This window comes from Podarcis liolepis (assembly GCF_965112155.1).
Source record: "Podarcis liolepis genome assembly, chromosome: 4".
NCBI lineage: Eukaryota > Metazoa > Chordata > Lepidosauria > Squamata > Lacertidae > Podarcis > Podarcis liolepis.
The window spans coordinates 34762835-34786471 of record NC_139558.1 but is presented as its reverse complement, the minus strand read 5'-3'; the positions used below and the strand labels follow the sequence as shown (position 1 = coordinate 34786471).

The 23637-nt window shown below is 44.5% G+C and overlaps 1 protein-coding gene across 10 annotated transcripts in view; it reads left to right on the top strand.

Annotated features, from left to right (window-relative positions):
- The window catches only part of HERC2 (HECT and RLD domain containing E3 ubiquitin protein ligase 2), a 102868-nt gene that overhangs the window by 49831 nt on the left and 29400 nt on the right, over window positions 1-23637 (top strand). For all 10 annotated transcript variants that reach the window (XM_083500681.1, XM_083500678.1, XM_083500676.1 and 7 more), the window contains exons 46-67: window positions 476-743; window positions 1334-1476; window positions 1675-1773; window positions 3378-3546; window positions 3646-3771; window positions 5242-5350; window positions 5613-5752; window positions 6151-6341; window positions 6595-6700; window positions 7526-7617; window positions 8901-9076; window positions 9887-9998; window positions 10917-10998; window positions 11134-11277; window positions 12390-12480; window positions 12626-12803; window positions 13615-13696; window positions 13776-13947; window positions 14098-14242; window positions 16088-16313; window positions 17268-17439; window positions 18144-18327. In XM_083500681.1, the coding sequence (XP_083356807.1) occupies window positions 476-743; window positions 1334-1476; window positions 1675-1773; window positions 3378-3546; window positions 3646-3771; window positions 5242-5350; window positions 5613-5752; window positions 6151-6341; window positions 6595-6700; window positions 7526-7617; window positions 8901-9076; window positions 9887-9998; window positions 10917-10998; window positions 11134-11277; window positions 12390-12480; window positions 12626-12803; window positions 13615-13696; window positions 13776-13947; window positions 14098-14242; window positions 16088-16313; window positions 17268-17439; window positions 18144-18327 (3207 nt within the window). The remainder of the gene's footprint in view (window positions 1-475; window positions 744-1333; window positions 1477-1674; window positions 1774-3377; window positions 3547-3645; window positions 3772-5241; window positions 5351-5612; window positions 5753-6150; window positions 6342-6594; window positions 6701-7525; window positions 7618-8900; window positions 9077-9886; window positions 9999-10916; window positions 10999-11133; window positions 11278-12389; window positions 12481-12625; window positions 12804-13614; window positions 13697-13775; window positions 13948-14097; window positions 14243-16087; window positions 16314-17267; window positions 17440-18143; window positions 18328-23637) is intronic.

The following is a 23637-nucleotide window of genomic DNA, read 5'->3' as shown; positions in this document are numbered from 1 at the left end:
AGAACTTAATTTGTTCTGGAGGTCCGTTCTTAACCTGCAACTGTTCTTAACCTGAAGCACCACTTTAGCTAATGGGGCCTACCGCTGCTGCCGCGCCACTGCTGCGTGATTTTGGTTCTCATCCTGAAGCAAAGTTCTTAACCTGAGGTACTATTTCTCTGTTAGCGGATTCTCTAACCTGAAGCATCTGTAACCTGTATCTGAATTGTCTCTGTTATACCCAATTACAATTCAATGTATTCCTGTTGTGTTTTATAATTTTCCTGTTATTGTAAGTCACCCGGAACTGGTCTGTGAGTGTAATAATAAAATTCATTCATTCAAAGAACGTTCACAAACCGAAACACTCACTTCTGGGTTTGCGGCGTTTGGGAGCCAAAATGTTCGACTCGCAAGGCGTTCGGGATCCAAGATACGAACTGGACTTTGTAAATGTATTACAGTTGCAAAAATATTTACGTATATCTTCTTATAGGCTGCTGCACTGGCTGTGTGTCAGTACCTGGCAGTCGAGTCTGCACATCCCTCAACTCCAGTCTTTGAAGACTGCAGCTCTAGTGAAGCCACAACGCCTGTTACTGTCCAGCACATCAGACCTGCAAAAGTGAAAAAACGCAAAGTGTCCCCTATTCCACCGCTTCCAATTGTGGTGCAGCTTATGGAAATGGGTTTCCCCAGGAAGAATATTGAGTTTGCACTGAAATCACTTTCGGGGACCTCTGGAAGTGCTTCTGGGTTACCAGGTACTTTGCTTTTGTTTGTTTGAGGTTCAAGGAAGAACACGTTGCATTAAGATTTTGAGAAGCTGGAAAGTGCTTTGACATTCAGCGAATGAGATATTGTGGAAATAGGGTAATATGAAGGAAAATAGAATGTGAGAAAGGGAAAAAGAAAAGGCAGCAAAAAGGACTAAATTGCAGGTAGCCAGAAGGAAGGAAAGAAAAACAAATGACCCCTGAGAAATACCTGAACATACCTGAGAAACTGAACTATAAGGGTTAAACAACTGAAAAGGGATAGGAGGATATCACAGAAAATGCACAGGGCTACACTTTCCCCACATTTGTGTTTTTGAATGATTGCCAAATGGTTTTAAGAGATGAAATTGAAGAGAGGTTGTGAAAAATCGCCTGAAAAACAAGAATTGAATATTTTGTTTTTTAAATCTGGGGGAATAATTTGGTGCAGCCAAAGTTGACTGTAGGGTCAGTGAAGCACAAGGAGAAAAGTTATTTTTTCTTGAACTTCAGGTCAAGTGAATAATACTGTTATAATGATAATAATAATAATAATAATTAATAATGATGTCTGTATTTCTTACGTCTTGCTGTAGGAGTAGAAGCCTTGGTGGGCTGGCTTTTGGACCACCCAGATGTCCAAATTACTGACCTCTCAGATGGTGACACTGTATCTGATGAGTATTCAGATGAAGAAGTGGTAGAGGATGTGGAAGAAGCAGAAGCTGCATATCCTGTGGTAAGCGTTAGGAATGGGATCTTAGGATTCTGAAACAACGTGTAGAGAGGCCGGTGTTCCTGATACGTCAGTCACAACTTTGGGCCAGGAAACCAAAATGAACATTCTTTGCAATCATTTGGGGAGTCTACATTGCAGAGCACTTAGCATTTATAACGTGCGTCGGAGTTATGGATTTTTTATTTTATTTTATTGCAGTCTACTGGTGCCGTTGTAACAGAAAGCCAGACTTACAAGAAACGAGCTGATTTCTTAAGTAATGATGATTATGCTGTGTATGTGCGAGAGAACATTCAGGTAAGCTTGAATATGAAGCCTGCATTTGAACTGTAATGTTCTCTATTTGAGAAGGATGATATTGATGCAGCTGAAATGCTGACGTGGATGCACGTGGGAGGAGGAGATAAACACGGAAGCTGCAAATTGCTTTGATAACTGCAAAAAGCTGCTTTATTTAATCTCCCAGCTGCTGCAATCTGTTGTTGCTTTGCTCTATTCATAGAAGGCATTGATGTTCTTTGTTTCATGGTAATGTCAAGGGGCTACTTCCTCCTTCCACAGTGTGTTTTCAGGGATGTAACCGACTTGTACAGCGTCTGTTTTACATGCAAAAGGTTCCCGTTTCAATCACGGACATCTCCTGGCAGAGCTGGAAAAGACTCATGCCTGTAATCCTGAGCGCCACTACCAATCAGTATAAAAAGTAGTAAGACCAGCGGCCTCTGACTCTGAATAAGCTTCCCGTGTTCCTAACATTTTCATTGGATTAGAAAGCCATTAGCTTACGGTCATTATAGTATTGTGTGAGGTGCTCTCGCTAGGCACCAAGTATAGGCCTGAACTGATCCCATTTGGCTCTCCACCTTTGGAATTTGGATTAAATCTTCAACCCAAACTCAGATCTGGAGTCTTCCTTTTTGCCCTCCAGCATGTGGTGTGGTTTATACACTGAAGCCACATTGGGATGATTCACACAATGCTCCGAAGGCTTTTGCTTGTGCAGAGAGGGCATGTCTGACTTGGAGACATTGGATGCATTGTTGTACGTGTGAACTATGATTCAATACATGACCGCCCCCTATTTCTTCTCCAGTTTTTTTTTTTTTTTGTATGGATCATTGCATTTTACTTGTGCAGGCCTGGTTCAAAATAATAGAAGCAAACCATGCCCCCAGTTTGCTTGTATAAGCTAGGAATCATGTGCTCTCCCCCCAATGCACTAGCAGGGAGGAGTAAAGGTAAAGGGACCCCTGACCATTAGGTCCAGTTTTGACCAACTCTAGGGTTCCGGCGCTCATCTCGCTCTATAGGCCGAGGGAGCCGACGTACAGCTTCCGGGTCATATGGCCAGCATGACTAAGCCGCTTCTGGCAAACCAGAGCAGTGCACGGAAATGCCATTTGCCTTTCCGCCGGAGCGGTACCTATTTATCTACTTGTACTTTGACGTGCTTTCGAACTGCTAGGTTGGCAGGAGCAAGGACCGAGCAAAGGGAGCTCACCCCGTTGCGGGGATTCGAACTGCTAGCCTTCTGATCAGCAACTCCTAGGCTCTGTGGTTTAACCCACAGCGTCACCCACGTCCCGATAGCAGGGAGGAGTACAGAAGGCAAAATTACAGACAGCCTTCAGATGTCTTTAGAAGGTTTTGTGGCTGTTTATCTGTTTGACATCTGATGAGAGGATGTTCCACAGGGCAGGTGCTACTACTGAGAAGGCCCTCTGCCTGGTTCCCTGTAACTTCACTTTTTGCGTATTCACGGCAAGCCGTTAACTGGGCCAGTGATAGCAAATTCTCCTAAATCACAGGGTAGTCTGTCTTGTTCAGGGTAGTTACTTTGATACTGCATTTCTGTTGAAGCTTCAGTTGGTAAATATTGATCCATTTTTTCCTCCTCCTAGGTGGGAATGATGGTTAGATGCTGCAGGACATATGAGGAGGTTTGTGAGGGCGACGTGGGCAAAGTTATCAAATTGGACCGCGATGGACTGCATGATCTCAATGTGCAATGCGATTGGCAACAGAAAGGTGGCACTTACTGGGTCAGATATATCCACGTTGAACTTATAGGCAAGTCAGTTACTTCATTCATTCATTATTCTGATGCTGTCTTTTACACGCTCAAAATCCAAATACATTAATTTCATTGCTTTTGCATTTTTTAAATAGGATTCCCACCACAGAGCTCTCCATCACACATAAAGATTGGCGACAAAGTGCGAGTGAAAACTTCCGTGACTACACCCAAGTACAAGTGGGGCTCTGTTACCCACAGGAGCGTGGGAGTTGTGAAAGGTAATGTGTATTCTTTAAAAGAAAAAGTTTGTTGGATGGGTTGCACAGAATTACGGACTTCGTTGTTTGTAGAATTGTAGTGTTGCCTGCAAGATTAATATTGAACTGTTGGAATGCTTAGCAAATTCTGATGAACAGGAAGTACAGTCGTACCTTGGTTGTTGAATGAAATCCATTCTGGAAGTCTGTTCGAATTCCGGAAATATTCAGAAACCAAGGCGTGGCCTCCAATTGGCTGCAGGAGCTTCCTGCACTCAATTGGAAGCCGCGTTGGACGTTCGGCTTCCAAAGAACGTTCACAAACCAGAACACTCATTTCTGGGTTTGCGGCGTTTGGGAGCCAAAATGGACGAGTGCCAAGGTTTTCGACAACCAAGGTACGACTGTATTGGCTTGGCTCTAAGTATGTCGTTGTGCGAGCGGGAGGCACTTCTGCCCATGTAAGGTGGCAAATGTCAACAGCATTTGCCAGTTATGCTTTCCCATTGCAGCTCTTCATGGCATCCCTTGCACTGTCCCAAAGACCTGGTTTGCATGTTGCTCTAAGCCAAATTATGGCTTAGTGTGAATGCGTGCGTTCCCAGGAAAGAGGTCCGAGAAACTTCGCTCCTCCCTTATCAATTTGCTGCCTCGCTATTGTGAGCTAAGCCATAGCTTAATGTAGCGTGTGGACTGAATTAGGGCTCATGGTTGAGCTCTCTGCATAACCAAGAGCAAACTTCCCCAGGAGCCTGCCTGCTCATGCTAAGTCATAGTATGGCTTAGTGTCACATGTGGACTAGGCCACTGTGTCTCTGAATCCTCAGGAACAGGGTGTTTTTTGGGGGTGGGGAATAGGGACCAGCAGCAGGAAGCGGGGAGGTTGGAAATCCCTGTTTTGTGAGCAATGCTTCAGTCACAGAATTTAGGGTCAAAGTTTTTCGGTAAACAATCCTGACATAAGACATACCTGTTTGGCGGGTTGGGGGGGATGTAATGGAATGGAGCTTGCTATTTCCATAAATTGATATTCCATTTTCATATGAAGGAGCTGTTAATAAGGAACACTATAGCTTTAAAAGTTACTTGGTTATTCTGAAAGTCATGTTGTGCTTTCCTCCACCTGACAGTTCAGATTGCATCAGGAAAGGGAGGGCAGTTTGTAGTGTTTTTGACACGAGCTTTCAAATAGAGGCAGAGTGTCACATATGCCTGCTTCACATTTTGGGTTTGATTTATTTTCAGGACAAAGCAATAGCTATTACACTTGTTCTCGAGTTAGAAGTGCTGGTTAGTGGTCTAAAAATCTGGATTAAATACTGGTTTTCAGGTTCACAGAAAGCTCGTTGTTTTAAAGCAAGGAACTGCGTACACCACTAAATATTTTATACCAGAAGTTTCGTAAGTAGGAAATATCAGTACAGCAGTCACTGAAGTATGTGTATATCTCACAAATACTTTTTATATTTCCCATTTCTTCTCTTGTCACAGCTTTTAGTGCCAATGGTAAAGATGTCATTGTTGACTTTCCTCAGCAGTCTCATTGGACTGGATTACTGTCAGAAATGGAACTTGTTCCCAGTATTCATCCAGGGGTTACGTGAGTGTGTTTTTTTAAATAATAAAAAGCCCTTTAACCATTTTATTGTGGCTTTTTCTTTAAGTTGCATCTTTTTTCTTGTAGTGTTTCTATAACATAAAACATGGCCTGATTCCCCCCTCCCCCCAAGATGCAACAGGTAAAAAACCTGAAAGAGTAGGCATTTTTGTAGTAGACGGTATAGAATGAGAATTTGTTTGGATTAAATTATGTGAACGGAATAGAAAAGCTAATGTGATAATTGAATTTTTGTTTCAATTAGGTGTGATGGCTGTCAGATGTTTCCCATCAATGGACCCAGATTTAAATGCAGAAACTGCGATGACTTTGATTTCTGCGAAACCTGTTTCAAAACCAGGAAACATAACACACGACACACTTTCGGAAGAATAAACGAGCCAGGTATTATACGTTATAGCTTAATGAAGTCTGAGACATTTCTGCATAACTCCTTGTTGTGGGTAAAGTTTTTGGAAATCCTGTTTTCTAAAACTGCTTCTGATTAACTTTCATTGGACCTCCTCTTTCTAATAAACTCAGCAGAATTCTTTATTGTGAACAAAGCTTGTAGGAAGAGCTTTGTGCTGTGTTTTAGTGCTTTTTATTGTATTTTAGTGTTTTGTTGGAAGCCGCCCAGAGTGGCTGGGGAAACCCAGCCAGATTGGCGGGGTATAAATAATAAATTATTATTATTATTAACTCTACAAATACAGTTCAGTATAATGCTCCAGCCTTTAGGATAGCATGCCCCTGTATTAAATAGTTGTCTTCAAATCTACAACACCAACTGTTTACAATAGGTCAATCTCCAGTATTTTGTGGCCGCTCCGGAAAGCAACTGAAGAGGCGTCACAGTAGCCAGAGAGGGATGCTGCTGGATGATTGGTCAAGAATTGTTAAAAATTTGAATGTGTCATCTTCCGTGAATCAGGCCTCACGTTTGATTGATGGTGGGGACCAGTGCTGGCAGTCTTCTGGCTCCCAAGGAAAGGTGAGTTTTAAAGAAGTCATTCGTGAGCTTGCCTCACATTTCAGTGTAATCTTCTCATTGCTGTCATCATCATTTGATAAAAGTAGAACTATACCTGCAGATATATATATATTTAAAAGCAATACTGTTTTTATTATCTTAAACTACTTGCAGGTATTGTATTCTAAGAAGTAGTAGTCACGTTCACATGTAACTGTAGTCCACCATGCCTCCAGAGAATTTTAGATAATTGCAGTCATTCCCTCCCCCCCAGCACTGGATCCGTTTGGAGATTTTCCCTGACGTCCTTGTACACAGACTGAAAATGATCGTGGATCCTGCAGACAGCAGCTACATGCCCTCGTTGGTTGTGGTTTCAGGTAGGAGACTGTCAGTTTTGACTACAGGGAATTGGTTTCATTATTAAGCAGCTTGTTTTGTTTACTTGCAGTATGGTAATACAGGCAGTGTCTGTTTTAGGTGCATCCGATACGTGTATTCCAAACCTGGGAGTGACCTGAAAATATCACAAAAAGGGGTGGAGCAGGGCTTGGGCAGATCAGGGTGTTTAATAATAATAGTAATAGTAGTAGTAATAATAATAATAGTAATTATTTTTTATTTATATCCTGCCCTCCCCAGCCGAAGCTGGGCTCAGAGTGGCTAACAACAGTCAAATAATACAACATTCTAAAATCATTTCATTATAAAATTAATTCAAATCAGATCAATGGCAACCATTGGGCTAGAGTTCTGTGAGGATTGCCAAAGGAGGGAGTCAGGCTGTGCCCTGGCCAAAGGCCTGGTGGAACAGCTCTGTCTTGCAGGCCCTGCGGAAAGATGTCAAGTCCCACAAGGCCCTAGTCTCTTGTGACAGAGCGTTCCACCAGATCAGAGCCACAGCCAAAAAAGCCCTGGCTCTGGTTGAGGCCAGCCTAACCTCTCTGTGGCCTGGGACCTCCAAGATGTTTTTGTTTGAAGACCGTAAGTTCCTCTGTGGGACATACCAGGAGAGGCGGTCCCGTAGGTACGAGGGTCCTAGGCCGTTTGCAGGCTTTTACAATGGTTTCAAATATACATGATTTCACTTAACATGTGGTGCCTTGGAACGTAACCCCTGCATAAATTGGGAGTTGCCTGTACTGAAAAACAACAACTCCCAAATTAAAAATAATCCAGCATGCATCTCTTTCCTTATGCTGCAGGTGGAAGTTCGTTAAACAACCTCATAGAGCTGAAGACAATCAACATTAATCCTACAGATACCACAGTTCCTCTTCTCGGTGATTGCACAGAGGTAGGTTATTGCTGCTTATAGGGAAGACTAATTAAGAAAGTTGTGCATCAAACCCATGTAAGATGTCCCGTATTTTTCGCTCCATAAGACACACTTTTTTCCTCCTAAAAAGTAAGGGGAAATGTCTGTGCGTCTTATGGAGCGAAAGTGTGGTCGATCGCTGGCTCCCTTTCCGGCCCCGGCCCCTTGCCCAGGCCTCCATTGTTGAATGTTCTGCAGATGGAGGCTGTTTGTTTCCCCAGCGACATGTGACTGGCTAATTAGTATCTGTCTGGAAACTGTAGAAACCCTCCCTTTCCTTTCCTAAAGAAGCTTTAGAACTGTGAGTTGAACCCCATAAAAACATGATTTTTTTTTCCCTTTGCAAAGTAAGCTCAACAACTTTGAGCTGATCCCCCCAAAAACGGGTCTTTCCCCCTTTCCTCCTCTAAAAACTAGGTGCATCTTATGGTCAGGTGCGGCTTATGGAGCGAAAAATACGTATATTATCTGTGTTTCCCCCATGGCTTTCAGCTACAAGGTGTCAGATTTAAATGCCCGCTGTTATTGTGAAGTTTCTTTTGTCACATTCTTTTTTGAGCGCATGAGGAATTTTTTTGTTTGCCAAGAAACCATGCTGTGATATCTCCACAGCAATGTTGCTTAATGAGGACACTGGCTGGAGTTTATGTATCTGTTGTTTAAATCTTGACATTAATGAACAAAATTAATGTTTTTGTGAGCCCCGCCCCCTCCTTTTGTTGGGTATAGTTGCATATGCACACAAGGCAGATGCCGCGTCTAAAGAAAAAGTAAAAATCCATTGGAATGCAGGAAGACGCTTGTCAGAATCCCAGGGGTCTGTCAGAGGTTAGACCTCCTAGGTGGGTGAGGGTCTCTCTCTGAAAAGTAAGAGTGCCTCAGGTTTTCCCAAACCAATAAAGGTCTTGCCAAGTTAGGATGGCTCATTACAGAGCACATCTGAGCAGAATTAAGAACAGGAGTGGTTCTTTCATTTATTCAGGCTTTTTATTATTAAAGAGATTCCCTTTTATATTAATAAAACAGGAGGGAGCAGAAAGGTCAGAAGTAGGTAAAAATGGATACAAGTCCATACATATATAATTAATTCGTTTCCCTTTTCATAGTATAGTCCCAGTCATAATATTAAAGTAGGCAGGCAGGTAGGCAGTTCTCTAGAGCATTTGACACATGTTTGTCTTCTTTTGTCACGTATTTTCTTATAATTGTGGCATTAAGTATATTAAGAACCAACACATAAACTTAATCCTTTTTAATTTTAGTATCACAGGTATATTGAAGTGGCTATAAAGCAGTGCAGGAGCTCTGGCATTGATTGCAAAATACACGGTCTCAGCATATTGGGGCGTATTCGGGCAGAGGATGAAGACTTGGCTGCAGTTCCCTTTCTTGCTTCGGATAACGAAGAAGATGAAGATGATAAAGCTAACACTGGGAGGTATGGAATATTAGAGCAAAGATCTCTTGTAAAACACCACGTGTAATTGCATACTCCAGGGATGCGGGTGGCACTGTGGGTAAAACCTCAGTGCCTAGGACTTGCTGATCGTATGGTCGGCGGTTCGAATCCCCGCGGCGGGGTGAGCTCTCATCATCGGTCCCAGCTCTTGCCCACCTAGCAGTTCGAAAGCACTCTTAAGTGCAAGTAGATAAATAGGTACCGCTTTATAGCGGGAAGGTAAACGGCGTTTCCGTGTGCTGCGCTGGTGCAGGCTTGCCAGAGCAGCTTCGTCACGCTGGCCACGTGACCCGGAAGTGTCTGCGGACAGCGCTGGCTCCCGGCCTCTTAAGTGAGATGAGCGCACAACCCTAGAGTCGGACACGACTGGCCCGTACGGGCAGGGGTACCTTTACCTTTTAATTGTATACTGCTGAACTTGTTGGGACTTTCAAGTTCAGGATTAGGAATGCTTTGTCCCAAACGTTCCTCATTTTTATTTTCTTTAACAGATTATTTATTGATTAATTTCTATACTGCTTGATATATTAAAAAATATCTCTAAGCGGTATACCAAAAACTGAAGCAACAACCAGAAACTTAAACAAAAAAAATAGTGTTACATATTAAAATGTTACATTAGTACAAAGCTACTACATCTATCTCAATTTCAGTTCATTATTTTCACAAAAATAGTTGTGATGCAATTGTTGCAAATAAATAGTGAATAGGTGGGTGACAAATAAAATCCTAGGGACAATTCCAGTATATAAATTGGAAAGTTAACTCATTGCTTGCTTGCTTGCTTAGCCTTGTTAGAAAGAAGACAACAGGCCTGGAATCAGCAGCGACAATAAGGACCAAAGTTTTCGTTTGGGGCCTGAATGACAAAGACCAACTAGGAGGATTAAAAGGTTCTAAGGTATTGAGTGTTTTGTTTTTTTAAAATTGAAATACATGAAAACAATGTTGTGCTTCCTTACTTCTATGTGTGTCTCTGCGTGTTGCAAGGAAAAATCACCTTAAACGTCTTGTCATGCCTCTTTTTTCTGGATTATTTGCTTATTTATTAAATTTACGTACAGCCCTTCAGCCAAGGATTAGGCCTCTTTTTAACAGCTGCCGGTTGCTGCGGATTTAACATCCATGCAGCAGCTTCAGCTGTGTTACAGAGGAGGCCATCCTTGTTAAAAAAAAAGCTTTCAGTTGCTGGGAAGGACAAGCAGAGAGAGCACTTGTTGTATCCACTCACTGCCCGTGGGCTTGGCCAATATGAGTACGGGATGCTGCACATAGATATAGTTTGGTCTCATCTGGCAGGACTTCTGTTCTTAACAGACTTGCAAAGATGGGTTGTTGCGGTTTTATTCTTGGGCTTCTTTCGGAAAGCATTGGCTTCCGTTACTTGAAAGCATATGACCCAAACTTGAAAGGTTATTTCAACTAGCAACTTATTTCTACCTTGATTAGGCAACAGCTGTTCAATAGCTAGTCAATACATTGTGTGGAGCGGCTTACAGGGTCTGAGCAACGTGAACAAGATTAGCACATATCGTGTCAAGCTGGCAACTGTGCATATTTCCTGACAGCCAGGAAATAAGCCTTTGGCCAAAAGGGAGATGTGAATGCTGGTGCTAAATGAGATGCAGGGACACTTGATTCATAACTTAAAAACCTTTTGAATAAAAAGAGTATTCTTTGAACGTGCGGTAAGCATTCACTCGATGATCAGAAGGTGACTGCTAAGATTGAGAGAACAGTTTTAGGTATGCCATAGGCAAATAAGTGCTTTTGAAACGCCTTACACTTGTTTATTTTCTGTATAATTTGCGTTTTACAGATAAAGGTTCCTTCATTTTCCGAGACCCTCTCTGCCTTGAATGTGGTGCAGGTTGCTGGGGGATCCAAAAGCCTTTTTGCAGGTAGGGGAGCTCTCTGTCACACAGCTTTTTAAATCTACTGATATGTAAGGTGTCGTGTTTGTTTTAAAAAACAAAGCTGCTTTCGGCTGTCCTAATTTCTCCGTAATGGAACTCTGAGTTTCTCCTGTCTTTTAGTGACCGTGGAGGGTAAAGTGTATGCCTGCGGAGAGGCCACCAATGGAAGACTGGGATTAGGCTTATCGAGTGGAACTGTTCCCATTCCCCGGCAGATTACTGCTCTCAGTAATTATGTAGTCAAGAAAGTTGCAGTTCACTCAGGTACCAAATCTGTCCTTTCCTATCTCTGGGAATCAGTAAGATTATTATGTCAAATTGAAATAGGCTTCTTATCCAAACTACTTTGGATGTCAAAATTACTTTGCATGTCAGTATTCTTCTTGCTTTCTCTCTGCACAGTACTCTGCATAGGGAAGTGTTACGTGTGAAAGGGCAAGTGCCGTATCTAGTCTTAGAAACTTGTGTTAGTGGGGCACTTTCTCTGTGCTAATACTGGGATGAGTATTGCGAAACTAACTGCTGAGTTTTTATCAATAGCATCTCTTACAGTGGTCAATGGCACTATTTAGCGGGAAGGAAACTCCATTGAAAATCCTCGTTATTGCATATTTTTACATGGCTCTTTATTTGTATATATTTTAAAATCTTACATACGGATGTTTTATGATAGCCTATATTTGTAATGCCTAATAAAAGTTTGGTGAAGTAAGTAAGTAGTATTGTGAAACGTAGATTAGGGTTTGAATGTGTGCAGCCATGTGATGGGGTGAAAGTACAGAGTGAAAATAAGCTAATTGAGTTGTTTTGAGTTTCCCCCATTTCTTCATTTAGCAGGGTGGGAAATACTTAAATGTATTGTAATTACATTGTGGTGTTCGTTAGCAAACTGAGATGCTGCACACAGCGGTCTCTAGTTCCTTAGACTTGCCTGATACAGAAAGGAGGCTGTCACATTCTACATACGGTCCGTCTGTTTAAACCATACTTTAAAACAACGTTCACGATTGGAGCCACTATGTTTTCTGGTTGGAATCAATAAACCCAGTTTCATTTTTTTACAGCTAACCCTCTGATCTGAACATGATCTTTCTGTTCTGCTTTGGGTTCAACCATGAATTTCAAATGAGCTGTTGAGAGTGTGTTCTGTTTTTGTGTAAAAGCAAAATGCAACGCAGGTTTCAATCAGTTTTGGTTAGATAATTTAATATTAGAGATATACACAAGGCATTTTGTCACGGAAGGGAGTGCAGGGAAGCCACTGTTGCTACCAACTTTTCTGAAGAGGTTTCTTTCTACTGTTTGATTCTCCCTTTCCCTCCCTCTAATCTTGGTGTGTTACCTTGTCAACCTTCCCATATTCTTATCCATTCCAGGTGGCCGCCATGCTATGGCTTTAACTGTTGATGGGAAGGTATTCTCTTGGGGCGAAGGAGATGATGGGAAACTTGGACACTTCAGTAGAATGTAAGGATGCCATTTTTGCTGCTGCTCTGAGCTTGCTGGATATTGGACACTTAGTTCCTTTAGCTTGTGATACCTAATTTAAAGTTTAATTAAATAACCCGACTAAACAAACACAATGCATTTTGGGTTTTGTTTTTGTTTTCAGGAACTGTGATAAACCAAGGCTGATAGAAGCACTGAAAACAAAGCGTATTCGAGATATTGCCTGTGGAAGTTCTCACAGTGCTGCCATCACCTCCAGTGGTGAATTGTATACATGGGGCCTCGGGGAATATGGTCGACTGGGACACGGAGACAACACTACGCAGCTTAAGCCAAAGATGGTAAAATCAGAATATGTTTTCCCACCTTAGGTCACTTCAGCGCATAGGCTTGCTGAAATACAGCAAAAGTAGGAAAACAGCCCAAATGCCCTCACTTAGTATATAGTCGAGGTGACATTTTAAAATAATGCTCTGGGCATCTGGATCAGAGATGGGCCTACCTAATGAGGTGTGTTAACTGTACACCCCCATTTATGGAATGCCCTCCCCTCTGAGATCTGGCTGGTGCCAACGCTGTTTCCCTTTCTGTCACATTGCCCTTTGGGGGAGGGGGTTAATTTAACAAGTACAGCTGCTAATGGATGCATTGCCTGCTACATGAATATATTCATGTAAGGAATTTTTTATCATATTGGTTATTAAACTTCAGATCTCTTACCTATGTGTTATTTTGAAATCCACCCTGAGATAATGAATAAATAAAATAGTAAGCTTCTTTCTTCTTCATTGGATCAGGAGATGACTCAGTCAGTGTTGTTGCTTTCTTTAATTAATTGCAGCTTACACAGACCCAAGTTTTTGGATTGTTTTATTGTTGGTTAGCAGCAATCACAGATATCAAAGCGCTCGGCCACTCTTCCTTCTTCCTCTCTTAGTCTTCCGTTCTTGAGATCTGGAATGGGAGCGTGCGGACCTTCTTTTTGGGTGTGGGTGGGGTGGGGCTTAAATCAACTTTTTTCTCTTAAGTTCACTGTGCCTAATTGAATTTCTGGCCTAAACTGGTACCCGTAGATCAACTGTATCTCTTAAATTGTGAGCAAATTGCACACAGTTCAAAACGAATGAACCTCCTGTGTTTTCTGCCTTGTAGGTCAAAGTGCTCCTTGGTCATAGGGTCATTCAGGTTGCTTGTGGGAGCAGAGATGCTCAGACGCTGGCCTTGACCGATGAGGGTAAGAAACCTCTCCTCCTTATGGCCGCTTTAGTACTGTATGGCCGTTGCAGCAATTAACACAAGCCTGTTTTCCTTAGGGCTCGTATTTTCCTGGGGAGATGGAGACTTTGGAAAACTCGGTCGAGGAGGAAGCGAAGGATGTAACATTCCTCAGAACATTGAAAGGCTGAATGGCCAGGGAGTCTGCCAGATAGAGTGCGGAGCTCAGTTCTCTTTGGCTCTAACCAAGTCCGGGGTGGTTTGGACATGGTATGTCGCGTTTAACAAATTGCATTCCCCACACACAATTGTCATAAAACCAGCCAAACTGATAGGAAGAATGGAATCGTAGGGTTGCATTCTGATCAGTCGTCAGAGACAAACATAACCATCCTATCAATGTTATTGTTTCGTCTTCAGGGGCAAAGGCGACTACTTCAGACTAGGACACGGAACTGATGTCCATGTACGAAAACCCCAAGTGGTAGAAGGGCTGAGGGCGAAGAAGATCGTGCACGTGGCCGTAGGTGCACTCCATTGTCTAGCAGTCACTGACACAGGGCAGGTAAGAACCATTTGTCAACCCATCACAAGACCATTACGTGGCAGTAAGTTCCATGGGATCTACTTGCCATAACTTGTTCTGGACTGAAATTTGAGCTCCTGGCAATGAATAAGTAAGTGCTGGAGCACAGAATGCAGCAATGGAATTGTGTGATGAATCACTTAAAACCATTGCCATTATTGCCTCTTCTTTGGTTGTGCCTCTTTCCAACAGTGCTGTAGGATGTTTTCCAGTGCAATTTACATTTCACAGTTTTTGCCACATTGTCCATTATATTAAGTGGTTCTATCTCAGCAAATGGAATAATGTTTGTCCTCTTCCTCTTCCCCTTCCCTTAAGCCAGTAAGAAAGAACAAACAGTGTGTTTTGTTTACAGTCTTCATTTAGCAAATGCGGCTATTGTAAAATGATTATCTTTGTTTGCTTAGAATATTTATGCCGCCCTCTTAATCAGTGGAATTTATGAGGCACTCGGCAAATACAAAACTACAGAAAACTTCCACAAAGGTGACATTTGGCAACAGAAACCAAATATAGTAGAAGCATCAAATCATCTTAGAAGAGTAATATATTTGGGTGCCTTAAAAAGTCAGCAACGAGGGAGCCTAATGAAGGAATAGGAATGATTTTCCAGAGGCGTGTGCTGTGAAGTCCCTATTCCTCATTGCCACTCTGCTTCCAATTTCGTTGCACTTGTGCAATGTTGCACTAGTGTAATGACAATAAAGAATCTATCTATCTATCTATCTATCTATCTATCTATCTATCTATCTTCAGAAATAGCCACCAGGAAGCTACACTTTATGACATTATTTTGCCAAGAATTTTAATTGCATTTGGAAACACTAGAATAAATATATCAACATTGCTGGTGAAGCAGTCAGGGAGGTAGATGCTAACATGGATCACCTGCTTTTTTTGTTCCTAAAATTATTTTCACAATTGTTTGGCCTGTATTGGGACTTCATAGCGGCTAGTGATCATTGGTCCAGTTCACATGTGCACTAAGCTAGTCTGTGGCTTAGCATGAATGATTAAACATGCGCACTGCACATTAGGAAAGAATTGTGGCTGCTTCACTCTTCCCCTGCTGCTGCAATGCCAAGAGTTACATCTGGACTTGGCCTTGTCTCCCCCAACAAGCTACAAGCAGTAAGCCAAAACCAAACCTTGCTTTGAAGTGAGACATCCCAGTAGCCCAGGTTTGGAGGTAATAGTAAGCCAAACTGTGATGTAGCTCTTGATAGCAAGGCAGCAGCACCAGCAGGAGGAGGGGAGGAGGAGCATAATAGTTCCAGAAACAAAAATGCACTCCTTGTTCACTCTTAGCCATGCTATAACTTGATCCACTGTGTAAAATTTTTACTACGCTGTATTTCTTTTTAGTGAAGTAGCAGGTGCGATGAACTGTGCCTTTCTGGAATCATTATTCAAGCAGTTTGCTCCAGTTCCATTGAGACCGAAACGTAACCTCCATTGGGTTGAATTTCAGCAAAGATAATGGGGCATATGGATACAAGCAGCAGCTTTTTTTGGCGGGTCTGAATGACGTGTGACTGCGGATGTGCGCACAGTGCAGAACCTGAAAATAGCCCCAAAATATCATAAAGACATCACAAAATGGGGTGGAACAGGCGTTCGTTTGCTCTTCTGACGTGTGTGGGGGTCCAGAATGTAACCACACACAAAACGAGGATTGCCTCTACACAACTGAGTTCAGAGCAAGATTCTGCATCTGTTAGATATTCCGTGGCTCAATCATTTATCTATATTACTTTGCGTGTGCTGTATGTGAAATTTTCACTGAAAAAGAGTGATGCACAGAATGATTTGATTTATTGGCAGGTTTATGCTTGGGGAGATAATGATCACGGACAGCAAGGCAATGGGACAACTACAGTCAACAGAAAGCCCACTCTGGTGCAAGGTTTGGAAGGCCAGAAAATCACTCGTGTTGCTTGTGGGTCTTCCCATAGCGTGGCTTGGACAACCATGGACGTAGCTACACCCTCTGTGCATGAACCCGTTCTCTTTCAAACAGCTAGAGACCCTTTAGGAGCATCCTATTTGGGTAATGTAATAATAGCATATCTTTGCTTTACAAAAATGTGTAAGAGAGGAAAGCGGTGTAGTGGCATCATTGCTGCTGTGTGTGTTTAGCAAAATAGTATCCCCATAGAGAGAAAGCTAGTGGTCAGACAGCTGGGCAGACCTCAGCCTTGTGGGATCTACTGGACCCAAGAACAAAAGACAGACACTTGGGGTTGAAGAATTCTGAGCCCAGGAATTAGTTTTGAGGAGCCGAACTGTGAACAGTGTTCACCTGCCTTCCACACAAAAATCCACTCCTAGTTATCTGGTTTTAATTCCTCCCTACTTTCTTCATTTAAACCATATAATTATTTGGGGGGGGGAGGAAGGGGGGGTGTCTGCAAGGTTTCTGACTCTCAAGTTCTTGTTCAGTTTCAAATAAGGCCTCTGCTAAAAGAGGGTTGCTAACCAGGGCCATAGAGAAAGAAAGGAGTGCCAGTTGCCAGCATAGTGTGGGTGGGTGTGTAGGTGTGGGTGCGCGCGCGCGCACACACACACACACACACACACACACACACACACACTCTTAAGGATGCATTTGATGTAAATATTTTTGTGTAGTCTCCCCCCCCTGGCCTTCTGGTACTAGTTGAACTGAAATTTGACATGCAAAACAGGACTGAATTAATTGAAGAGTCATTCTAATGGTAAAATATAAGTTTTCTCCACAGTGTCATCTTAAAAATACTGAATGTAGCAAAACACAAAGGTGTGTGTGTGAGAAAGGAAGGGAGAAGGAGATTGTATGTGTATGAGGGGACAGGGAGACGGAATGGAAATCTATAAATAATGAAGGAAGGAGCCAAATATCTTTCCTAGTTTATATTTGGTCCCAAACTAGCTTTGGGCTTCCCTGCTTGTTCTTCTGTGGCTGAGAAGTCTGTGTGTAAATTTGTCCTAATGGGAAACCTGGAAATCTTTTTATTGCCTGTAGGTGTCCCATCAGATGCCGATTCTTCTGCTGCTAGTAACAAAATCAGTGGTGCAAACAGCTCTAAACCTAACCGGCCTTCACTTGCCAAGATCCTTTTGTCACTAGATGGCAACCTTGCCAAACAGCAGGCATTGTCTCATATACTGACAGCATTACAGATCATGTATGCCAGGTAAGCTTGGGCATAAGGATACATGGTTAAGTACACTTTCTTTTAGTATCTAATTGGGCTTGGCTCTTACACTCAGGTTTTCTGATGCCTGTTAGATACTGTGAAAGGAAATTGCTCATTTCACAAATCGTATAAGTACACCATTTGGTTCGGAAGTTTGTCAGTCACTTTTTCATCTGGAGTATAGTTGTTTTTTTGGGTGTGTGATGCAGATGTCCATGCAGATTGGACAGTTCATATAATATGAGTTTTCTGTTGGGTGTTAAATAAACTTGTTAACAGGTCAGTTTTTCGTGGGTTGGGGGGGGGGGAAGCAACACATGTATGTGTAATTTTTCATAGCCAAAGCAGACCTAGCGAAGATATTGCTAACTTACTTAGGGTATCTTTGTTACAAGTTTTGAAATGTTTTACTTGTCCTCAGTCTCTTTTGACTTCGTCTTTCCTGCTTATGTGTATTTTATGTTTAATTTTTAAAAAGAATTATAGGCTATATTCTGTTTCGTGGCTTCTCCTGTTAGGGATGCTTGAACTAAGAGGGTTCTTTATTTGCGCTACTGCTGGATCAGGTGCCATGATTCTATGTGACTTTATCACATTGTAATTTTAAAAAAGGCTAATAATGAATCTGATGTCTTTTCTGCCCAGTGAGGCAAGTGTAATGTAACACAATACTATTCTGAATGCTTTCCTTTTGATTTTAGGGATGCTGTGGTTGGAGCACTAATGCCTGCAAGTATGATTGCGCCAGTGGAGTGTTTGTCTTCCTCGCCTGCTCCTCCAGACCTTTCTTCTACAGGCAATGCACCCAATGGGGAAGATAGTATGCTAGTGGTAGATGTAGAAGAGAGACTGAGCCCAACCCCATGGCAAGACAGGAGAGTGGAGGTAATTCCCCCCCCCGAACTCCCCACCCCCTCGACTGAATTATTAGAAAGATAGGTAGTAGAAAACTTTCAATTGATTGTCTAGATTTGTTTGCTTGCATTTATACATTTCAGCATAGAAGGTTTTGTATTGTTTGCAATCCAGCTTGCAAGATTTAAAAATACAGTGGTACCTTGGTTTTTGAAATTAATCCGTTCCGGGAGTCCGTTGGACTCCTGAAACCATTTGAAAACCAAGGCACGGTGTGAGGGTTTGATTAGCTGCTTGTGCGTGAAAACGTGCTCCCTCAGAGTTTGTGCGACCCCACAAACCTCCGTGTGTGACGGAGCTCCTCAGACATGTCTGCTCTAGTCACTAGTAGAGTCCGACAGTGGCTGTCTGCGGAAGCGTTTCCAGCAAAGAAGTTCCTTAACGGAAACGCGTCTCCTGGACTCACGGCGTGACAGTTTCCTGCGAGGTGTGGGTCTCCCTATGGGAGACTCCGATACCTCCCCACTGTTCTCGCTGGAAGCCTCCCTGAGCCCTCCCTCCTGCTCGCATTCCCTCAGAGACCCACTCCTCCCCCTGCTGGTCCCTGCTTCAGCAGTTGAGTCTCTTTCATCCTGCCTGACTCCCTCCACCACCTGATGCTCTGATGGCAGTTCCCTGACATCCACCTCCCCTCCAGGGCCCCCCTCACCCCCTCCCAATTCCTCCCCCCTGGGAGGTGAAGGGCTAAAACCCCGAAACGAATCTTCCTCATCTTCTGACGTCTCGAACAATTCTCTCCATCGATCGTCGTCCTGGCCAGCTGAATCCTCCTCCTCTTCAGAATCTGGGAACCCCTCCAACTCCTCTTCCTCGTCGGTGGTGGCAAAGTATTCCCTTCGGAACCTCGCTACTGGCTGAGGTTTACGTGGGAACCTCTGATGAAAAGTCTCTATTAAAACCTCGTCATTGACATCCTCTGCCCTAACCCAGGTGTTTTCCGACTCCGGTTCCCCTTCCCACATTACCAAATACTCTACTTGATCTCCCTTCCACCTGGAATCGAGGATCTCCGCTACATGGTAGCTGTGTTCCTTCTCCTCCATTGCTGGTCCCCTAGTGACCCTCCCCTCACTGTCTCCTCTATACGGTGACAGCAACGACCTGTGAAAAACTGGGTGCAGCTTCATGTGGTTCGGTAACCGGAGCCTGAAAGCCACTGGATTGACCTGCTGTATGACTTCAAACGGACCCAGCCTTTTGGGTCTTAATTTCTTACAACCTCCTTTGAATGGCAACCCTTGGGTTGACAGCCACACCTGGTCCCCCACCCTGATGCTTTCACCTTCCCTTCTGTTTTTGTCTGCCTGCCTCTTATATTCCTCCTTAGCCCTGTTTAAGTTGAGTTGGAGCTGGCGATGGATCGCTTCCATTTCTTCCACGAACTGTTCTGCAGCTGGAACGCTCCAGTTCTCCCCCTCCCCCCCTGGGAAGGCTCTGGGATGGCACCCGTGATTAGCCAAAAAGGGGCTCATCCCCGTGGACACGTTCTCTGCATTGTTGTAGGCAAATTCTGCCAACGCCAGCTTCTCCACCCAATCATTCTCTCTGTCATTTACATAACACCTCAAATATTGTTGGAGAACCCCATTTGCTCTTTCCGCCTGCCCGTTGGTTTCAGGATGACGGGCCGTCGAGAAATTAACCTCTACATGCAGTAAGCTCATGAGCTTCCTCCAGAACCTGGAAGTAAATTGTTTCCCTCGGTCTGAAACCACCCTCAAGGGGGCGCCATGCAACCTAAACACATTCTCTACAAACAATTTGGCGGTTTCTTCTGCTGTAACCGCATGTGAGCAGGCTATGAAGTGGGCCATTTTAGTTAACAGGTCTACTACAACCATGATGGCTGTTTTCCCTCTAGACCTTGGCAGATCAGTCATGAAATCTATTGCCACTGCTTCCCACGGTCTCTCAGGTGTGGGCAGTGGTTCTAATAAACCAGCCGGCGCCTGCCTCTCCCCCTTGGCTCTTTGGCATTGTTCACACCCTCTCACATACTCCCGCACATCTTCCCTGACCTTGGGCCACCAAAATTCCCTGGTAACCAGCCACATGGTTTTGTGTTGCCCAAAGTGCCCTGCTGTGGGGCTATCGTGCAGCTGCTTGAGTACTTTCTCCCTCAATTCCCCTTCAGGTATATATAACGCTCCCTTATAATACAATGCCCCATTTCTCTCCTCAAAACCACCGGATTTGTCTTCCTCCCCTCTGAGATCCCTGAGTTTCCCCTGGGCGTATGCATCCTGCACCGTACCCTCTACCAATTCCCTTTGCCCCACCAAAGTCGCCCCACACACCCAGCGGTCCTCTGGAATGATATGGGTTTCTTCGGGTGCTCCCTCCCCCTCCAAATATTCAGGTTTGCGTGAGAGAGCGTCCGCCCTAACATTCTCTGGGCCTGGCACATAACAAATCTCAAAGTTAAATTTGGAGAACTCTTGGGCCCATCTCAACTGCCTTTGGTTGAGCACTCGCGCCGTTCTCCAGTACTCTAGATTTTTATGGTCCGTGCACACTTGCACTTTATGTTGTGCACCAACTAGCAGATGCCTCCATCTCCGGAACGCCTCATGAATAGCAAGCAGTTCTCGGTCGTACACCGTGTAGTTCCTCTCGGATTTGTTCAGCTTCCGCGAGAAGAAGGCACACGGACGCCACTCTGACTCCTCCTTCCCCGGCTGCAGAAGAAGCACCGCCCCTATGGCTCTGTCAGATGCGTCTGTTTCAACCCTTAGCTTCTTTCGTAAATCCACATGCAGAAGTTGTTCTTCAGAGGCGAAGGCCCTTTTCAGTTCCTCAAACGCTCGCTCCGCCTCCGCCGTCCATACAAACTTCTTTTTACAGCTGAGACAGTCAGTGATGGGCGCCGTCAGATGGGCGAAGTTGCGGATGAACTTACGATAAAAGTTTCCAAACCCTAGGAACCTCTGCACATCCTTCTTGGTTTTGGGTGTTTTCCATTCCAGCACTGCCTGTACCTTGCCGGGATCCATGGCCAATCCCTTGTCTGACAGGCGGTACCCCAGGAATTCCACCTCCTTGGTATGGAACCGACACTTCTCCAGTTTGACCCACAGCCTGTTGGCTTGCAGTCTGCTCAACACTTCTCTGACGTCTCTCACATGTTGCTCCTCATTCTCAGAATACACCAACACATCATCTAGAAAGGCAACGCAATTCTTGTAGAGCAAAGGGCCCAGCACGTGGTTCATAAAAGATTGAAAACACGCGGAGCCTGCTTGTAATCCAAATGGCATAACGAGGTATTCAAACGCCCCCAAAGGGGTAAACATGGTGGTTTTCCATTCATCCCCTTTCCTTATGCGTATCAGGTTGTACGCCCCCCTTAGATCCAGCTTTGTGAAAATCTTTCCCTTCCTCACCATGGTCAAAATATCATCAATTCTGGGCATAGGGAACGCCACCGGTTCAGTCACTGCATTCAGCCGCCTAAAATCACATACAAGTCTCGGCTTGTCCGCATTTTTTTTGTCCACAAAGAACACTGGGCTCCCCCCTGCTGCTTTGGACTCTCTGATGAAGCCTCTCTTCAGGTTCTTGTCAATGAACCCTCGCAACTCCTGCATTTCCCTGTCTGACATGGCATACAACTTGCCCACGGGAAGCTGTGCTCCAGGGAGTAAATTGATCTGACAATCAAAGGGTCTATGAGGTGGTAGTTGGTCAGCTTCCTTCTCGCTGAACACATCGCTGAGATCTGCATACTGTGGTGGTACCTTCACCTTCCCCATTACTTCAGTCCCTGCTAGGGTGGCTTGGGCCCCTGCTGAACCCTTCTCCCCTTTGCAGTGTTCTAGGCAATGTGCTGAACCAAAGGACACCACTCTTTGATGCCAGCCAACCAGCGGATCATGTAGAGCTAGCCAGCTCATTCCCAAAATAATGGGAGCGCCTCCTAGGGTGGCCACATTAAACGCTATCAGTTCTGTGTGCCTTGCCACCCTCATTATCATTGGGACAGTCTGCAAGCGGACTCCTCCTCCCAACAACTCCCTGCCATCAATCGTGGTCACCTGCAGGGGGTTGCTTAAAGGGATGGTCTGTATCTGGTGTTCAGCAGCAAACTCCTTGCTCATAAAATTGCAGGAGCTGCCTGAGTCCAATAGCGCCTTTATTTTGAGGGGGTGCCCATTCTGCAGCTCTAGCGACACTTCAATCACTAGAGCAGGTCGAGGAGCTTCTGGCACGGGCACTTTCACTGCTCTTTGGCCTGGCTGCAGTGCCCCAATTGTGGCAACCAGGCGTTGGCTTTTACCAGCTCCGCTCCCCCTTCTTCTCCCCCCTCAACAGCTCCCACCATCCCTTGCCATTCCTTCCTCTGGGGGCAGACTCTGGCAAAGTGGCCTGGCTGTTGGCAGAGATAGCATTTCCGGGGGCCCTTTCCCTCCTTCTTAACTCCCTCGCTGGTTTTTGAAAATGCGCGCGCGCGCGCTGTTCCGATTTCCATCGGCTCTGCCGGCGGGAAAGCTGGCTCAGGAATGTCTGGAATGCGGAACTCCTTCCAACGTTCCCCTCTCCCTTCCCGCCTCTCCAAGGCTCTTGCCTCCTGCCGCGCTCCTATGGTCAGCGCAGATTTGGTCAGCTGATCCATAGACTCCGCCCTGGGGCTCCGTGCCAGCTCGTCTTTCACCCCCGAAGAAAGACCTTCTTCAAATAGCATTTGAACGGGTGCCGCCGATAAATCCCAACTCAGTCTGTGAATCAGCATGGTAAACTCAGTCCAATATTCACGGACAGATCGACTCCCCTGCTTACAAGCCATTAGCTGTCTGCGCACCACCCCTTCCTCAATATCGCTGGAAAACATGATATCCATTGCACGAAAGAACTTCATTGTGTCCTTTAGTATGTCATTGTGCGTTGCCATTAGGGGTCGAACCCAGTCTCTAGCCCCTTTCTCAAGATGCCCAATTACAAAAGCAACTCGCGATTCCTCATCAGGGAACTCATCGAACTGCACATTAAGGGCATATTGCATCTCTGTCCTAAAAGCATGGTAGTCCTTGGGGTCCCCCCCAAATTTCTGCACCAATCCTGGTACCTTTCTGGGGAATTGAGTGGCTCTCCCCTTCTTGTCTGCATCCTGAGCCCTTCTCTCCTCCAGCCTCGCCGTCTGCAGGGCCAGTTGAACCTCCAACGCTCGGTATCTATCTTCCAAGCTTGGACCAGCTCCAGCCCCTGCTCCTCCGGTTCCGGTTGGTTCGCTCATGATGCCTTCTCTTGCACAGGCAGCGTACAAAGACTGTCGGACTGCTGTGA